The 18,145-nt window shown below is 42.4% G+C and overlaps 1 protein-coding gene across 1 annotated transcript in view; it reads left to right on the forward strand.

The window, feature by feature from the left end:
• LOC120946685 (ovostatin-like) overlaps positions 1 to 17,561 on the forward strand; it is a 150,048-nt gene extending 132,487 nt beyond the window's left edge. The window contains exons 32-36 of the mRNA XM_040361312.1: positions 3,535 to 3,625; positions 6,516 to 6,578; positions 10,861 to 10,963; positions 15,670 to 15,724; positions 17,276 to 17,561. Of these exons, the coding sequence (XP_040217246.1) occupies positions 3,535 to 3,625; positions 6,516 to 6,578; positions 10,861 to 10,963; positions 15,670 to 15,719 (307 nt within the window). The 3' untranslated portion in view covers positions 15,720 to 15,724; positions 17,276 to 17,561. The remainder of the gene's footprint in view (positions 1 to 3,534; positions 3,626 to 6,515; positions 6,579 to 10,860; positions 10,964 to 15,669; positions 15,725 to 17,275) is intronic.
• Positions 17,562 to 18,145: the final 584 nt, after the last annotated feature.

Genomic DNA, 18,145 nt, shown 5'->3' on the forward strand with positions numbered 1-18,145 from the left:
GGGGCATAAATTAAAGCGGAGTTTCGGCCACAATTTCACTTTTTAAATATAAATACCCCTGTAATACACAAGCTTAATGTATTCTAGTAAAGTTAGTCTGTAAACTAAGGTCCGTTTTGTTAGGTTGTTACAGCATTTAGACACTTTATAAAATAGAAATTGACTGGGGCCATCTTAAGTGTGGGCATCATGAAGCCAGACTGTATGACTTCCTGGATTTCAGCCTTGCAGATCTGGCACATGCTCAGTGCTGCACAAGCAGTGTCAGATCAGGTTTCAGCACCTGTGCTGTCCAAGTCACATGATTCTTTGAGACTGGGGAGTGCACAGACTCCTGGAAAGTTACACCCACTACATTCCCAGGAGTCTGTGCGGTGTAGGTTATAAAGCATTAAGCACCTAGGTGCAGGAAGTGGGAAGATTAACTATTCTACCTAGCAACAACACGTTGAAGGCATGATGCCCACACTTAAGATGGCCCCAGTCAATTTCTATTTTATAAAGTGTCTAAATTCTGTAACAAGTAACAACCTAACAAAACAGACCACCAACTTGATACCCAAAATTGTCCACAGGTTACCAGTTTAGTATTAAAAATGGATAGCCTAGTATTATAGAAGTGCATGCATTTGTACATCTCCCTTGCCTGCCAGTGATGCTAATGGAGAACCGATCAGCTGAACTGGGAAGTGACAAAATGTTCACCAAGGCCCATTTAACAAAATTTTAAAATCAATACATTTGGATACAGTATTGCATGACAGGGTAATTGTCGCACTACTTTTGTTGGTATTTAACCACTTGGGATCCGCCTGCCGTCAATTGACGGCTACAGTGCGGATCCCAATTTCCAAACCGCCGTCAATTGACGGCCGCCCCTTAGGGCGGTCCCCGCGCGCGCTCCAGAGCGCGCTGCGGGGAAAATCTGTGTTGGCCGTGTCCCTCGGACACAGCCAATTACAGATCGCCGCGAACGGCCAATCAGAGTGGCCGTTCGCGAGGCGATCTGTGCGGCCAATGAGAGAGGATCTCATATGTAAACATATGAGATCATCTCTCATTGCCGTTTTACACAGAGACAGCGGTGCTGTCTCTGGAGAGGAGACGGATCTGTGTCCCTTGTACATGGGGACATAGATCGGTCACCCCCCCAGTCACCCCCCCTCCACCTACAGTTAGAACACTAAGCAGGGATACATTTAACCCCTTCCTCACCCCCTAGTGTTAACCCCTTCAATGCCAGTCACATTTATACTGTAATTAGTGCATATTTATAGCACTGATCGCAGTATAAATGTGAATGGCGCCAAAAATGTGTCCGATGTGTCCGCCATAACGTCGCAGTCCATTAAAAATCGCAGATCGCCGCCATTTCTAGTAAAAAAAATAATTAAAAAAAAATAATTCTGTCCCCTATTTTGTAAGCGCTATAACTTTTGCGCAAACCAGTCGCTTTTTTTTTTTTTTTTTTTTACCAAAAATATGTAGAAGAATACGTATCGGCCTAAACTGAGAAAAAAAAATTTTAATTTTTTTTTAAATTGGGATATTTATTATAGCAAGAAGTAAAAAATATTGTATTTTTTTCAAAATTGTCTCACTTTTTTGTTTATAGCGCAAAAAATAAAAACCGCACAGGCGATCAAATACCACCAAAAGAAAGCTCTACTTGTGGGGAAAAAAGGACGTCAATTTTGTTTGGGAGCCACGTCGCACGACCGCGCAATTGTTAGTTAAAGCGATGCAGTGCCGAAAGCTGAAATTTCACCTGGGCAGGAGGGGGGTATATGTGCCCAGTAAGCAAGTGGTTAATAACCACCGGGTTTCTTACTATATATAAAAAAAACGAGATTAAAGATTTTGAAAAGTGTTCCTTTCTGTTAAAAATACCAGGGCATTGCAAAATTCCCCCCAAAATGACCACTTGTTTGAAAGTAGACACCACCAAGGCGATCTAATTTTTGGAAATCAAGCGACATGCTGTGATTAAGAGGGTTACAACATGGAGCTTGGTAATGGTGCACTAGATACAGCGCATACATGGAGAAATGAGGTGGAGGGGGTTAATGTACAGGTTACATACAGTTGGAGAATTCATATGAAGCGGGTTAATGTCCAGAATGTATCGGAGAGGAGGGCAGTGTTGCCAACCTACCAGATTGAAATTTCAGACACGACACACCGTTTACTGGCACAGCCAAGTTTTTACTGGCATTTCCAAAAGTTACAGAAATAAACGTTTTAAGTGCAAATTTCAGTATTTAGTTTACAAAAAAGTACGCTATGCAATAAGATTTAAGGTAGATATTGGAGCACAAAAACATATTTCTTTTATTTTCAATATAGCAAAGAAATTAGAATGGGAAGGCAACCTTGCTCCCGACCTGCACATGCTCAGACACTCTCTGCCAGACCTGCCTCCGCCCGAACACACTGTAGCATGCACTGGGATAGTCTTGGCTGGGCGCCACAGCTGTATTTACTGGCAGGAGAAAAGTGCCCTTTTTACTGGCTGCCAGTAAAAATACTGACTGTTGGAAACACTGGAGGAGGGGGGTACTTGCACTCATAAATTCATTCAGCTTTCCTTCCAGCTTGAGGACTGCTGACGTCACTGGCGTTTTTTGATGGGTACACCAACAACCCAGTGGTAATTTACCCAGTGCTATGTTATAAATGCCACTGGATAAATGATCATCCACCACTTTGCTGTTTTTGGACATACAGCTCTATAAATTTGTGGCAGTCAGCGCTTTCAATAATATCTGTGTTTAACATCCCCCAAACCGGAGCTAAAGGGTACGTTAAAGCCTTCAACAAAACTTGCTGAACGCTCTGCAACTGCTTTGTAAAAGTTGGCTCTACGCAAGGCTCCAATACAAAGTTAGAGGGGTTGTAAAGGTACAATTTATACATTTTTTTTTTTTTTCCCTAAATGGCTTCCTTTACCTTAGTGCAGTCCTCCTTCACTTACCTCATCCTTCCATTTTGCTTTTAAATGTCCTTATTTCTTCTGAGAAATCCTCACTTCCTGTTCTTCTGTCTGTAACTCCACACAGTAATGCAAGGTTTTCTCCCTGGTGTGGAGTGTCGTGCTCGCCCCCTCCCTTAGACTACCGGAGAGTCAGGACGCACTCTACGTTGCAGATGGAGAAAGGAGCTGTGTGTTAGTGGGCGTCCTGACTCTCCGGTAGTCCAAGGGAGGGGGCGAACACGACACTCCACACCAGGGAGAAAACCTCACATTACTGTGGTGAGTTAGACAGAAGAACAGGAAGTGAGGATTTCTCAGAAGAAATAAGGACATTTTAAAAGCAAAATGGAAGGATATGAGGTAAGTGAAGGAGGACGGCACTAAGGAAAAGGAAGCTATTTAGGAAATTTCTTTTACCTTTTACAACCCCTTTAAGACATGGGAACAAATCCTTGTAGAGGTGTGTGTGTGTGTGTGTGTGTGTGTGTGTGTGTGTGTGTGTGTGTGATTTATTGTTGCTTCCGCTTATTGCTTTACTTTTTTTTTTTTTTTTCCCTCAGCTATCATGGTATTCATAACAAGTCCAACATGGCTGTGATAATGGTTCCTTTATTCTCGGGATATATAATGGAAGACCGTTCTCTTTCTAAGGTATCGTTCTTAAAGCCATGTGGCAGATTTTACCTGACAAAGCGTCATCAGGGATTTGTTGGGGAGACGGACTACGAGGTGCAGCATAAAAAAATTGTTGAGGTGTTCAAATTTACAACAAATTGTGCAGTGACTTAAAGGAGAACATTAGTGGGGGGGGGGGGGGAATGGCCATAAACCTACCATATGGTCACAAGTAAGACACCCATGTTTCAGTGAAGGGTATTGTGACTGCTACAGCTTACAGACCATTGAGACCGTTGAGTACTTTTTTTTTTTTTTCTTTTAGCTTTGTTTCAACATTTTGAGTAAGGATGAGCCGAATTACGCCCCCCCCCCCCCCCGGTTCAGTTCGCACCAGAACTTGCGAACAGGCAAAAAAAATTGTACGTGTACGAACACCGTTAAAGTCTATGGGACGCGAGCATGAAAAAACAAGTGCTAATTTTAAAGGCTTGTATGCAAGTTCTTGTCATAAAAAGTGTTTGGAGACCTGGGTCCTGCCCCAGGGGACATGTATCAATGCAAAAAAAGTTTTAAAAACTGCCTTTTTTTTGGGAGCAGTGATTTTGATAATGCTAAAAGTGGAACAATAAGAGTGAAAATATTCCTTTAATATTCGTGCCTGGGGAGTGTCTATAGTATGCCTGTAAAGTGGTGCATTGTTCCCGTGTTCAGAACAGTCCCTGCAGCAAAATGACATTTCTAAAGGAAAGGAAATTTAAAATTGATCTTGGCTTTAATGAATTGCAGAGTCTCGGCAATTCAGATGAAACATTGAAGAAAAGCGGCATGGTCCCCCCCTCAAGTCCATTACCAGGCCCTTTGGGTCTAATATGAATATTAAAGGGAACCCCGAACCAAAACCAAAGAGAAAATTGGGGGCATCCCACAAATATCATACAGGCCCTTCAGGTCTGGTATTGATATTAAGGGGACCCCTGTGCTAATTTTAATTTTTTTTTCTAAAGGCGTAGGGGTCCCCCTCAAAATCCATACCAGATCCTTAGGTGAGCACGCCACCTGGCAGGCCGTAGGGGGGGTGAGGGCGCCATCCCCCTCCTGAACTGTATCAGGAGGGGGACCTGAAGGGCCTGGTATGGAATTTGGGGGACCCCACTTTTTTTTTGGGGGGTTTCCCTTAATATTTATACCAGACCACAGGGCCTGGTAATGAACTGGTGGGGGTTGGCGTGTTTTATTTATTTCGTTTTATTGTTCCGGGACTGTTCTAAACACGGGAAAATGCGCCACTTTACAGGCATACTATACACACCGCCAGGCACAATATTTAAAGGAATATTTAACTTTTGTTTCACTTTAAGCATTATTAAAATCACCGCTCCTGAGAATTTTTTTTTTTTTTGCATTGATACATGTCCCCTGTGGCAGGACCCAGTCCCCAAACACTTTTAATGACAACTTGCATACAAGCCTTTTAAATTAGGACTTTTGATTTTTTTCATGTTAATCTCCTATAGACTTTTAAACTATGTTCTGCGGCTTTCGAATTTGCTGCGAACACCACATAATGTTCACTATTGGGTGAACACCAGATGTTCATGCTCGGGCTCATCCCTAATTTAGAGGGAAGCCTATCTTTTCAAGCATGACTGTGTCACTTTGTACAAAGCTAGCTCCATAAAGACATGGTTGACCAGTTTTGGTGTTGAGCCACTTGAGTATCCTCCCATAAGAAAATAACGATCACTCCCAGTGCTCAGAAGTCCTTCACAGAGAAATGGCTACACAGGCGACACGGCTCAATGCTTGGTGAATGTAGCCCACTTCAGATAGGGGCATCCAATGTGAAACTACAAAGACGACAAACTTGGAAGACGCAAACACCAAGTGCATTACCCAGAAAAAAGTTGTTCAAAGACCATATAACTAATAGAATGAATAATCACAAAAGTTCTGTGTTAAACATGTAAGCCAGAGGATGCCATGTGGCACGAGGTTCAAATGTTCCAACAACCTCACGCATACTGGCAAACTGATGCGATTTGGGAGCCCACCCCCTTCCTGAAATGTGTCAGCTTGCTAGTATATAGAGAATTAACGGTGATTTGCTCAATATGTGCCACATCCCTAAATTCGACAAATAAAAAATGGACATTCCCCTTTATGGGACATTGAAGGTACTTTACTCGTATAACTAGCAAACTGATGCATTTTAGGGGGGCACCCCCCCCCTTACTCAGAGCTGAAATGAGTGTTTGCTAGTATACGGGAGGTTGTTGGAGCATTTGAACCTTGCACCACATGGCGTTTAACACTGCACTTTTGAGTATGCATTCTATTGGTTTTATTGTCTTTGAATAAAACCTTTTTTGGATAATGCACTAGGTGTTTGCGCCTTTCCCTGTTGTCTTTCTAACTTGAGTATCCTGCACAGAGCACTTACCACAACTCTACTAAACGCCTTTTGACATGAATTGGAATGCAGATTGTGAGCTAGATCTTTTCATCCAACATCAGTACCTGACCTCACGAACGTTTTTTTGACTAATTCAGAAATTCCCCCAGGCACACTCCAAAATCTTGTAGAAAGCCTCCTTAGATTGGTGGCTGTTATAGCGGCAATGATTGAAGGAGTGGTGACCCAAGTTAATGGCCGTGGTTTTAAAATGTGAGAAGGTAAACTAAAGGCAGGTGCCCACACATTTTGGCATATTTTTTTTTTTTCCGACTGATGGGGATGCTAACCAAGCCGGCAGGCTCTTGAACAATGAAGTTGTAGGTAAATCTTGTAGGTTATAGTTGTATGTAGAGCCAATGAAATTATATGGTGAACTTTAGGGGTCTCGTCTGATACTCTGTGCCAGACTTGTATCGTGTGCTATGTGTCACCTGTTTTTTTTATACGTGTTTTATTTTTAATTTACAGCTGCAATCTCTGTTTCCCAAAGTTGAACAGAAGGACAACAATCTCGTTGTGTATTTGATGGAAGTAAGTCCTCTCCTGAAGTGAATTCTGAATGTAGCACTCGCCCAGAGGAGCCACTAAAAATATTCCCAGGTCTCCCTTGCTAGTACAGACTAGGCTACCAGGCTTGCACTACCCCCCCCCCCCCCCCCAGCAATAATGGCTCCATCTAGGGGATGGACAAAACCCATTTTTTGAAGGGCACATAAGGTACTACTGGTACCACACAAATGCATATATGTAAAAATGCATATTTTAGTATACAATTCAAAATATACATGTAGCACCATATCAATGCGCTACAACAAGTTCATATTGTATGTAGCCTCGGAGGAGCTGCTGGTTGTTTTGGGTCTATGCTCTGGCTCTGTGATTAACCCTTTAAAGTGGCTCAAAACTAGTGTTGCTCACGAATATTCGCATTGCGAATATTCGACTCGAATATAGCATATTCGAGAAATCGCGCTATATTTCGAATTTCGCGGTGAATATTCGCAATTCCGAATATTCGCATTTTTTCAATTTGATTTTTAAAACAGATCACATCCTATCGACGTCTAAAAGCATTGCTGGTATGATTAGAGACCCTGGGCCGAGTAGCTAAGCTGAGGCGATCCTTTTATGTTGCCAAATTGAAAAAAAAAAAATTGCGATTTTTCGCTTTTGCGAATGCGAAAATGATTGCGAATTTTCGATAACTGTGGTAGGAGAACTCTGATTGTCTCTGATGCAAAAGGGGGGGGCTTTGTGTATGTGTATGTTATGAATATTTGTATGTTTGATATTATTATTTTTTGTAAGAAGGAAAAAATTGCGCATACCTTAAAAGGGAGAATACAGCAGCAACTCAAAAATGTTATACAACATAAATTAATACAAGACAGAAAATGGAGTCGCTCTACAAGAATAAAAAATATGTCTAGTGACAAGACATGTGGGCAAATTATAAAATAAGCAAGCGCAAATAACTTGTGAAATACACAGTGAAACAAATATATAAAGAAATATAGTCCCAATAATAGAAAAATAATCTTTCATAAAAATGTCTTTGATATGTGAAGTGAAAAAAAGTCCAAAGCATGCAGCATGAACGTGTTCAATCTTCAAGGTGTTTGATTAACAAATGGCTGTGACAGATGGATAGAGTAAAGAATCACCACCAATGCAAAACACTTTTTATTTTGTATTGTAAAATATCACGAATATTCTGAGCCAATCAGAGTGCTCCTTCCGCATTTGCCGAATATTCGCAATTATTTTGTATTGTAAAATATCAAGAATATTCTGAGCCAATCAGAGTGCTCCTTCTGCATTTGCCGAATATTCGCAATTATTTTGTATTGTAAAATATCAAGAATATTCTGAGCCAATCAGAGTGCTCCTTCTGCATTTGCCGAATATTCGCAATTATTTTGTATTGTAAAATATCAAGAATATTCTGAGCCAATCAGAGTGCTCCTTCCGCATTTGCCGAATATTCGCAATTATTTTGTATTGTAAAATATCACGAATATTCTGAGCCAATCAGAGTGCTCCTACAGCATTTGTCGAAATTGCGCAATAAATATCGCATTCGCATGTTGCGATATTTCGATAAAATATCACGAATATTCTGAGCCAATCAGAGCGCTCCTCCAGCATTTCTCGAAATTGCGCAATAAATATCGCATTCGCATGTTGCGATATTTCGATAAAATATCACGAATATTCTGAGCCAATCAGAGTGCTCCTACCGCAGTTATCAAAAAATCGCAATTATTTTCGCATTCGCAATAGCGAAAAATCGCAATCATTTAATTTCGATAAAATATCACGAATATTCGAATTTAGCGAATATATCTCGAATATTCGAATATATATTCGAGATATATCGCGAAATCGAATATGGCATATTCTGCTCAACACTACTCAAAACCCTCCTTTGGCACACCTGGTACTATGGGGGTAGTGGACCCCAGTAGCTTTGTGGAGAAGCACAATGTCTGTTACACTTCAACAAATTATACAAATAAAAGGGATTACCTTAGAATAAAGGGATCTTGCGATATGAAAGATAGGCTGATAAATGATCCTGACATCCACCCTCAACAATGCCAGACTGAACATCCTCCTTTGTAACTTTCCATCTAGGGGATGAACTTTGACAGATGAGGGGTTTAGGGTCACAGGATACCCCAAAGTGATATCAATCACTGGGCATACAAACTCCTTAACAGAAAATTCTTATGGAAGCAGGCACATGCTACACTCCCAAATCAGGTCTTACTCATGTAGAACTACCCCCGTAAGAGCTGCAGGATATTTTCGTGTGGCATGTTACCTCTATTTCCTCACCATCCAGGATATTGGATGAGAGCTGAAAAAGTTTAATGTCCACATCTTGCACTTTTTCTAAGATTTATTTGCTGAACTTGATAGGAAGATAAAATAAGTGAATGAAGAGGTGGAAGGGTAATGGGTAATAGGTTCAGGTGCGTAGTTTCAATCCGGAAACACTCCTGCTTCCAGTGACACAGCTTTCGTCGCCACTCTAGCCAGACTGGGTTTTGCGCATCCGGATAGGCCTCTCACTAGCCTAGCAGCCCGGGTGACACATTGAAAAACAAAATGATACAGTCTTTGCCACAGACCTTCCCACAGATGGAGATGCTTTTGGGTCCAAAGTCCTCACAGTACAGGATTCAGCACCCGGATCTCTCAAGAGTAACTTCTTGTAGAACTTGAAACTGAAAGACGATCACCATCCAGTGCGTAGACCCAATCTGCCTACTGGGCCTACTCAGAAGATCACAACCCCGGACCAACGTGGTCCCCGGAGCCAGGATTACAGGAACACGCACCCCCGGCCAGGAGGGCCACACACGGGTGTGGTGGGATGACAGACCCAGGATCCACGACCCCAGTCCAGTGACGTCTGTCCCTAAGTACCCCTCCCCAGCATGTACAGCGGGACGATCAAACCCACTGATTGGCTGCCGAGGGAGAATACTCAAATCACACTGACCTAGCTGCTGCCACCCTTGGCCTGAGTAACTACACCCCAGGCGAACAATGGTGGTCACGCACAGCACAGCCATGGCTGAAACAGAAGCCAAATTTTCACACATCACATGTGTCTGAGTAAACTACTGTATTTATTGGCGTATAACACTCACTTTTTTACCCTGAAAATAGAGGGTAGACTGTACCTGCGTGTTATACGCAGGGGCTTGTGGAACGTTTTTTTCCTGAAACTTCCCTCTTAAAGTTAGGGTGCGTGTTATACGCCGATAAATACGGTAACTCTCAGACTTCCCTCTAAATTTACAACCGCGCTGCTTCAAAAAGAGCAGACCGCTACTCATGATGCCCCAGGACCTGCTTGCCACCTAACATCCACAGGTAGATGTGGAACAGACTCCCTCCAAACGTGGTTCTGGTCAGCTCAGTAGATTGCTTTAAGAAAGGCCTGGATTCTTAAATGTACATAATATAACTGAGTACTAAGATTTGTAGGTAAAGTTGATGCAGGGTAAATCTGATTGCCTCTCGGGGGATCAGGAAGGAATTTTTTCCCCTGCTGTAACAAATTGGATCATAATCTGCTGTTTTTTTTGCCTTCCTCTGGATCAACTGTGGGTATGGAGTTGGGTGTATGGGATTGTACTGTGTTTTTTTTTTTTATTTTGATTTTTTTTTTTGTGGTTAAACTGGATGGACTTGTGTTTTTTTTCAACCTGACTAACTATGTAACTATCCTCACTGAGGGCGTTGACAGATCCTTCCCCAGACCTGGACTTCCAAACATTCCCTTCCAGCAAAAATCCATTAGCAATCTCCTCCAGGCCCTCAGCCCAGCTCCTGAGGCCCAGACTGCAATTGTCTTAGTGGCCATATCACAGGAGTAGTGGTCCCAGGAGAACTGGACTCCTCCCTAGAGATGGTAGAATACTATAGTAAGGCCTCCCAAACATATCGCCTCCCCAGTCATCTTCTGGATTCCATCCTCAGGGATTGGCTGGAACATAATATTCATGCTGGTCATTTGACTCTCCCTGTCCTATATTCTGAAAACTTCTTCCAAAAGCAGGTGAGAGAAATCAAGCACCCAGCTAGGAAACCCTGACCACATAAAAACAATCAACCACTGCTCCAAGGACTGCAATGAGGCTAAATTTCTTTTTTTTTGGCTTAACTAGAGGAGAGCCCTTCTGCATAATCCCCTGTGATCAATCTTTTATAAATTTAGTGCAAGGTAAAATAACACATTTTTTATTAAATTTTTTTGACGATTAATTATATGGTTTATTTTTCTTCCCTTTCGCAGATGACCAGTGAAGGTGTCTCCTTTAATATGACACTAGAAATGAGACCCAGAGTGGAAAACTTCCAGCCAAGAACAGCGGTGGTCTATGACTTCTATGAGACAGGTGACTTGCACATTTTTGTCTAGATTCACGTACGGCGGCTTAACTTTCTGCGGGCGTAGCGTATGTTATTTACGCTACGCCGCCGCAATTTAGATGGGCAAGTGCAGTATTCACAAAGCACTTGCTCCGTAAGTTGCGGCGGCGTAGCGTAAATTGACCGGCGTAGGCCCGCCTAATTCAAATGTGGAAGAGGTGGGTGTGTTTTATGTAAATTAATCTTGACCTCACGTAAATGACGATTCGAACGGCGCATGCGCCGTCCGTGAAAGTATCCCAGTGCGCATGCTCCAAATCACGTCGCAAAAAGTCAATGCTTCGGACGTGAACGTAACGTACGCCCAGCCCTATTCAGACGTGTTGCGCAAACGACGTAAAACGTGAAAAATTCGCCGGCTGTCCGACGTCCATACTTAACATTGGCTGCGCCATGTTTTTGGTGGGTTTATCTTTACGCCTGAAAACGCCTTACGTAGACGGCGTATCTTTACTGCGACTGCCGTGTGTACGTTCGTGAATAGGCGTATCTTGCTGATTTACATATTCTAGGCGTAAATCTGCGTACACGCCCCTAGTGGCCAGCGTAAATAGACAGCTAGGATACGACGGCGTAGGAGACTTACCTTATCGTATCTTGGCAACATTTAAGAGTATCTCAGTTTGAGAATACGCTTAAATATACAACGGCGTGGATGCGGACTTATGACAGCGTATCTACTGATACGCCCGTCGTAAGTCTACCTCAATCTAGCCCTTTGTTTTTAAATCTGCATTTTTATCCCAATTACAGATCTATTTTTTTTATTTTTTTTCTAAAATGCAGACCATTGTTTTTATAGTACCTGTCCACACAGGCACATAAACAGGTGATGTGTATTAATGTGAAAAAAAAAAAAAATGAAGTCTGCATTGCCAGTCAGTAAATGACATGCAAATATGCCCAACATATATGGCTGAAAATTTCCTGAAGCATTACATGCACTAAACATAAGGCTGATTCGCTAAGAAAATTGTGCAAATGGGCCTGTTGACTTAATTATTTTGCAAAACCAATTGCAGTAACGCGCTCAGGACCAAGATAATAAAATGCTGGTCCATGATTAAAAGTGGTATTGGCCGATAATTACGCAGAGTAACTAGATACCCAACGTGTCACGCTTTAAAATTGTGCACATTTGTGGAATGGCAACAAACTACAGTACTTAATTTCCATAGGCGACGCTTTAAAAAAATGTAAACGGTTGCCTGTTTAGAGTTATAGAGGAAGTCTAATGCTCTTGCTGCAACGATCGCGGCAATACCTCGCGTGTAATTTGAACACCGTTTACATTTAAAGCGGAAGTAGAACTTCCGCTCATCGGAACCCTCCCCCTCCGGTGTCACATTTTGACACCTTTCAGGGGGAGGGGGGTGCAGATACCTGTCTAAGACAGGTATTTGCGCCCACTTCCGGGAGTCCTCTCTGCAGGTAGTGCGTCACTTGCCACACCCGCCCGCTGTGTTCTGAGAAACGCACGGCTCCCAGAACACTGCAGGGACCAGTGAGGACGGCACATCGCGACTCGCGCATGCGCCATAGGGATTCGGGCAGTGAAGCCGGAACGCTTCACTTCCTGATTCCCTCACTGAAGATGGCGGTGGGGGCAGCAGATAGACAAGTGATTGCTCATCTTCTGCTGCAGACGTTGCTGGGCTCCAGGACAGGTAAGTGTCCATATATTAAGTCAGCAGCTGCAGTATTTGTAGCTGCTGGATTTTAATGTTTTTTTTTAATGGGGGAGCTCCGCTTTAAGGGCGAGACATGCATATGCGTTTTCGTTGCAAATGTCTGATCACTTTTATTGCTGTCGCAAGGAATGTAAACCTCCCTTATTACAGTAATAGGCGGTGACAAGTACTCCTTTATGGAGCGATCTGGGGTCTAAACCCCTGCTCTGCACTTGAAAGTATTAAAAATTCCAAGATTTGCATTTTTTTTTTTCCAGTCATGTTTGTTTGTCAACCACTTCAATACAGCGCATTTTCACCCCCTTCCTTCCCAGGCCAATTTTCAGTTTTCAGAGCTGTAACATTTTGAATGACAATTGCGCGTCATGCAACACTTTTTTGCTATAATAAATATCCCAATTTTTATTTAACTTTTTCATCAGTTTAGGCTGATATGTATTCTTCATATTTTTGGTAAAAAACGCAATAAGTGTTTGTTAAGTTATAGCGCCTACAAAATGGGGGATAAACTTGTGGCATTTTTTTTTTTTTTTTTTCATAATTATATCGTGATCAGTGCTATAAAAATGCACTGATTACTGTGTCGCTGGCAGGGAAAGGTTTAACACTAGGGGGCGATCAAGGGGTTAAATGTGTTGCCTAAAGAGTTATTCTAACTGTCTAACTGTAGGGGGAGGGGACTGACAAGGGGCGCTGACTGATCGGTGTTCCTCTACTGGGAACACACAATCTGTCTCCTCTCCGCTGACAGGGCGTGGATCTGTGTTTGCACAGCCGACTTGTGCTACACTGTTAGTGTAGTGCCAGTCTTATGGGCCGGCAGGGCTGCCATCAGGGGGGCACAGGCATTATTTTTTTGCATTACACCTGTAAGGGGCCCGATGGTCCCCAGGGCCCCAACGCTTACGCTTATTTTGCGTCAGGAAAGAAGAGAATACACTGTTTTTTTTTTCGTCAGCACAAGGGGGGGCCCTGCCTAAAGCTGTGTAAGGGGCCCCAAAATTTGTGATGGCTGCCCTGTCAGATTGATAGACAGGGGGATGTAGTGGCGCTTGCAAATACTAAAAACCGACAATAATTTAAAACAATAAAATATTCTAAACAATGATTCCTAAAGTATGAGAGTGAGTCCGTCCTCTACTGGGGTAAAAATGTGTAACACTCGAGGTCTATGCCCAAAGAATACCATCCAACATCAATAATTAGATGTGGAAGGAACTGCGAGTGAATAAATAATGAAATCCAATGGATAAAAGTGCCTGACTGGCCGCACAGTGTACATGGGATAATAATCCTTTTTTAAAAAATATGTGTCATAAATCCTTAAAGTGCTTGATGAAAAACAAGTGCAAAGTGCTAATAATTAAAACAATAATAGCAGTGAATGAAAGCTCCAGCTCTCCTGGAAAGTAGTGGTTAATTACTAATTAGCAAACACATGCAGGAAAAAGCAACAACTGAAAAGAAGTCCAAAAATGCAAGTGTCCTACAAACCTAAACGGTTCAATCATAAAACTGTTGTTTTTCTGTGCAATGAAAAAGATATAATAATATAATAATAAAATAAAAAATAAAATAAAATATAAAATAAAAAAATAAAAAAATCATAAATAATAGTCCAAAAACAGATAGTACAATATCACTGCAGGATTAGTGATAGTGAATAAAACTATATCCAGTGCACAATCAAGTGATAATGAAATATTAAAAATAAAGTCCAAAGTGCAAAGTGCATCTGTGCTCCATTCAACAATTCAGATGATCAGTGGTTAATTCAGTGAAGACTTGTTACATTGTGCTCATTCAATGAAGACTTGTTACATTGTGCTCATATGTCTGTGAATCAAACCAGCCCGATTTTCCTCAGTGTGGGGATTATTTTTACCAGCCTCTTACCTTCTTGAGGCTTTTACCAAGCCTGTAACAGGAGCTGCTCTGCAGTCACATAAATACAATCCAGGATCCAAAGACGGCTCACACTCCTCCCCATTCAGGCTCTCAAACAGAAACACAGGAATGCCTCCATAGCATAAAACCAAAGGATATCAGTTTAATAAAGAAAAACGAATACACTCACAAACATTGCTGTGTTAAACAGCGTGTGTACAATCGAGTGTCACCGCTCTGCGGCCGCAAAGCAGGTGACTTCACCAGCAAGCCCTCTGTGTCCTCCTCACGCGTATCGCGACAGCCCTACGTCGCTTAATCATAGGATAGGATGCCCTGTCAGATTGGGCTGAGAGGCAAATTATTTCAGCGCCCCCATGAAGCGGCCGCACTGCCCCTGTCAGTTTATTTTTTTACCATCCATGTCCAATTGCAGAAATTTCCCTTCACTTCCTGCCCCATAGCCAAACAGGAAGTGAGAGGAAATCCCTGCAAATTAAGGGAATCCATTGCCTCCCTCCCCCAGGCCCTCGGAACTAGTGTCCCCACTCAAAAACTGGGGCGGGTCTAGGGTGGGGTTAAACATAAAGGGGTGTGGCCTTGAGAGTTTAGTCAGGCCTAGGGCAGCACAAAACCTAAATACACTACTGCTTCAATGTTTACAAGTAATAGTGGTGAGCAGAGGATCTGAGCCAGAGGTGGTGGAACGGAGAAGAAGCTAAGTGATACCCCTTATTGGCTAACATGGTAAAATACTCCACGTAGGATAAAGGTACAAAATTCCCAGAGTAAGTAGAAGGCAAAACCTAGCAGTTGAACTTGGCATTGCCCTGGGTGTCTCTGGGGGAGGAAGTCTCCTCGGCAGGGACACAGACAAGAGATCTAAGCCTGCCCTAACCTATGACGATGGCTTCTTATTTTAATAAAGTCAGTAGACCTGCTGGATGAGTTTTTTTTTTTTTGTTGTTGTTGCTGTCCATATTCTGTTTTGCACACAGATTTGGCGCTGTTTATTGGCGATTTTTTTTTTTTTCGTTTTTGTTTTGCTCTTTGTATTGTATCTTATTTTCCCTTTTTTTTTTTTTTTTTAACAGCAGAAAATGGCGTTGCTGTATTGTACCACCCATGCACTCCTTCAGGCTAAACAAAGTAAGGCTGCTTGGCATAATTCTATGTAATATTTTCTAATATGCAGAATAAAAGTGATGCACCCGTTTTTTTCATTTGATGTAGAAGCATGATGACAAATATAATGCATACAGTTGTATTGGTTTCTCAAGCACAGAGCCCAATGTATTGTTTTCAAACAAATTCATCCACCACTTAAAGCAGAGGTTCACCCAAAAATAAATTTTTAACATTACATTCAGCCAAGTTGTCCTAATGACAATCGGCTGTTTTTTTTGTTTGTTTTTTCGTACATACCGTATTTTCACTGCTGCTTCTGGGTATGTCTTCTGTGGGACTGGGCGTTCCTAATTGATTGACAGGCTTCCGACCGTCGCTGTATGCGACGGTCGGAAGTCTGTCAATCAATTAGGAACGCACAGTCCCGCAGAAGACCTACCCAGAAGCGGCAGTGAAAATACGGTATGTACGGGGGAAAAAAAAGAAAACAGCTGATTGTCATTAGAACAACTCGGCTCAATGTAATGTTAAAAATGTATTTTTGGGTGAACCCCCGCTTTAAGTGGATTTTTTTTTCTTTTAAGGCTTGCACCTTGTACAGTATAGGATTTCATGTCATCTGTACCCAGTCTTTCCACAGTTAATCCAGCTCTGAGCAGTCCTTATCTATCTACAGTGAAGCCCTGTACACACAGCTGGGAATCCCATCAGGAAAAAAAGTTGGTTTTCCTAGCAAGCTTGCCGTGCATACAGACAGCCATTCAAAAGAACCGCCGTTCTTTTGAATGGCGGTGACGTCATTGACTACAACGAGCCGGCGCTGGTCGCATTCGATTTCGCTGCCATCTTGCTACACCCCACACTTAACTTGTATGATACCGCACATGCGTCAAACTCTTATCACGCATGCGCGGGTTTACCTGGGACAGGTAAGCCTACTGACGACCGGTTTTCTCGGCAGGAAACACTCTGCCGGGAATCCCGACGGGAAAATTGAGAGCAGGGTTCTCTATTTTCCCGTCGGGATTTCCTGATGGGAAAACTGCTAGGGAGCATACACACAGCCGGGATTCCCGGCCAAAAGCTCTCCTGGCAGTTTTCCTGCCGGGAATACCGGTCGTGTGTACGAGGCTTTAGATAAAAACTGACAGAGAAATAGGAGTCCTGTTTCTGCCCCTTGCTGTGAGTGACAGGCTCCTGCATGAGATATGTGAATCGCGAGAGACATTCTATATACTTCAGATCCCCCTCCTACTTTCTTTTCCAGATCTCCCAGGATTGGGTGTCAAAGACCTTGTGTGCTCAAGAGGAAAGAGGATTTCTTTCCACTGGGATGGGCATTCTATCGGGGAAGGGTGGGGGAAATCTTATTCCATCCCGATAAAGGCGGTGGTGGGCAGGGGGCGCTGTTCCCTTCACTTCCTGTTCCCTCCCTGCAGAATAGAAAATGAGGGGTTCTAGCTGGTGGTGGGTTCTGGTCATGGCAATATACTGTGCATATTGGTAGTCTTGTCTGACTATGGGATAACCATGCATCTAGGTTGTATAACTGATTAGTCTCTTTGCTTGCAGGAAAACAAGTTCTGAAGATTTGGTCACCCTCCGCTCAATGACAAAACTGCTGTACTGCTTTCTTGGTCCAGATTGCATAACCTATGGAAAAAAAATCTAATGCTGTTGATTTCAATAAAAAAATGTTATCTTTTAATCCAAACTTGCTTATTGCTCATATGATGCATAAAATTACTGCACTAAGTAAAAACAGTACATACAGACCATATCTTTTCAGGAATCCATAAAATCTGAGCAATAACAGAATACCGTGCAAATATTAAATTAATAAAAACCTTGTAATGTATATGGTTGTGAATTTTCTTATTTACGCCGGTCAATATCAAAGTAAGGCAATGGTATTCAACATGTACAGTAACCGCAATATATTTTGGGAAGACTTTTTTGTTTTCTTAGCCATGGTTGGCTTGTTCCCCCTGGTATGCCTGTCACCCCGATCGGCAAAAAATCCACTCTTCCACTAGTGTTCAGGGTAGCTGATGTGTAGGTGTGATGGGGCTAGACTATTTGGAGTAAGGTGTTGATATTATTGGAGTTGATATTATTGGACCTATCATAGAATTCAGGCCTCTGCACATCAACCACTGTGAAGGAGAAGGTGCTATTTTGATGGACTTCTGGTCTCGGGCTGCTAGCTCTCTGGAGGTATATTGGAGAACACTCTGTAAATGGCAAAACTCTGAGGTGGGTATTGTGTAGTGCCCTGTATAACGGGTTAAAACACGAAAAGGTAAAATCAAAGTGTATGTTGTGCAAAGATATCAGATTAAGCCAACACATTTCAGGGAAATGCTTTCCCCTTTCCTCAGCCGGCAATAATACCAGGTTTGACAGTTTGGATCAAGCCCTTACATAAGTCTCCGAATTGTA

This window comes from Rana temporaria, chromosome 8 (assembly GCF_905171775.1).
Source record: "Rana temporaria chromosome 8, aRanTem1.1, whole genome shotgun sequence".
Classification (NCBI taxonomy): Eukaryota; Metazoa; Chordata; class Amphibia; order Anura; family Ranidae; genus Rana; species Rana temporaria.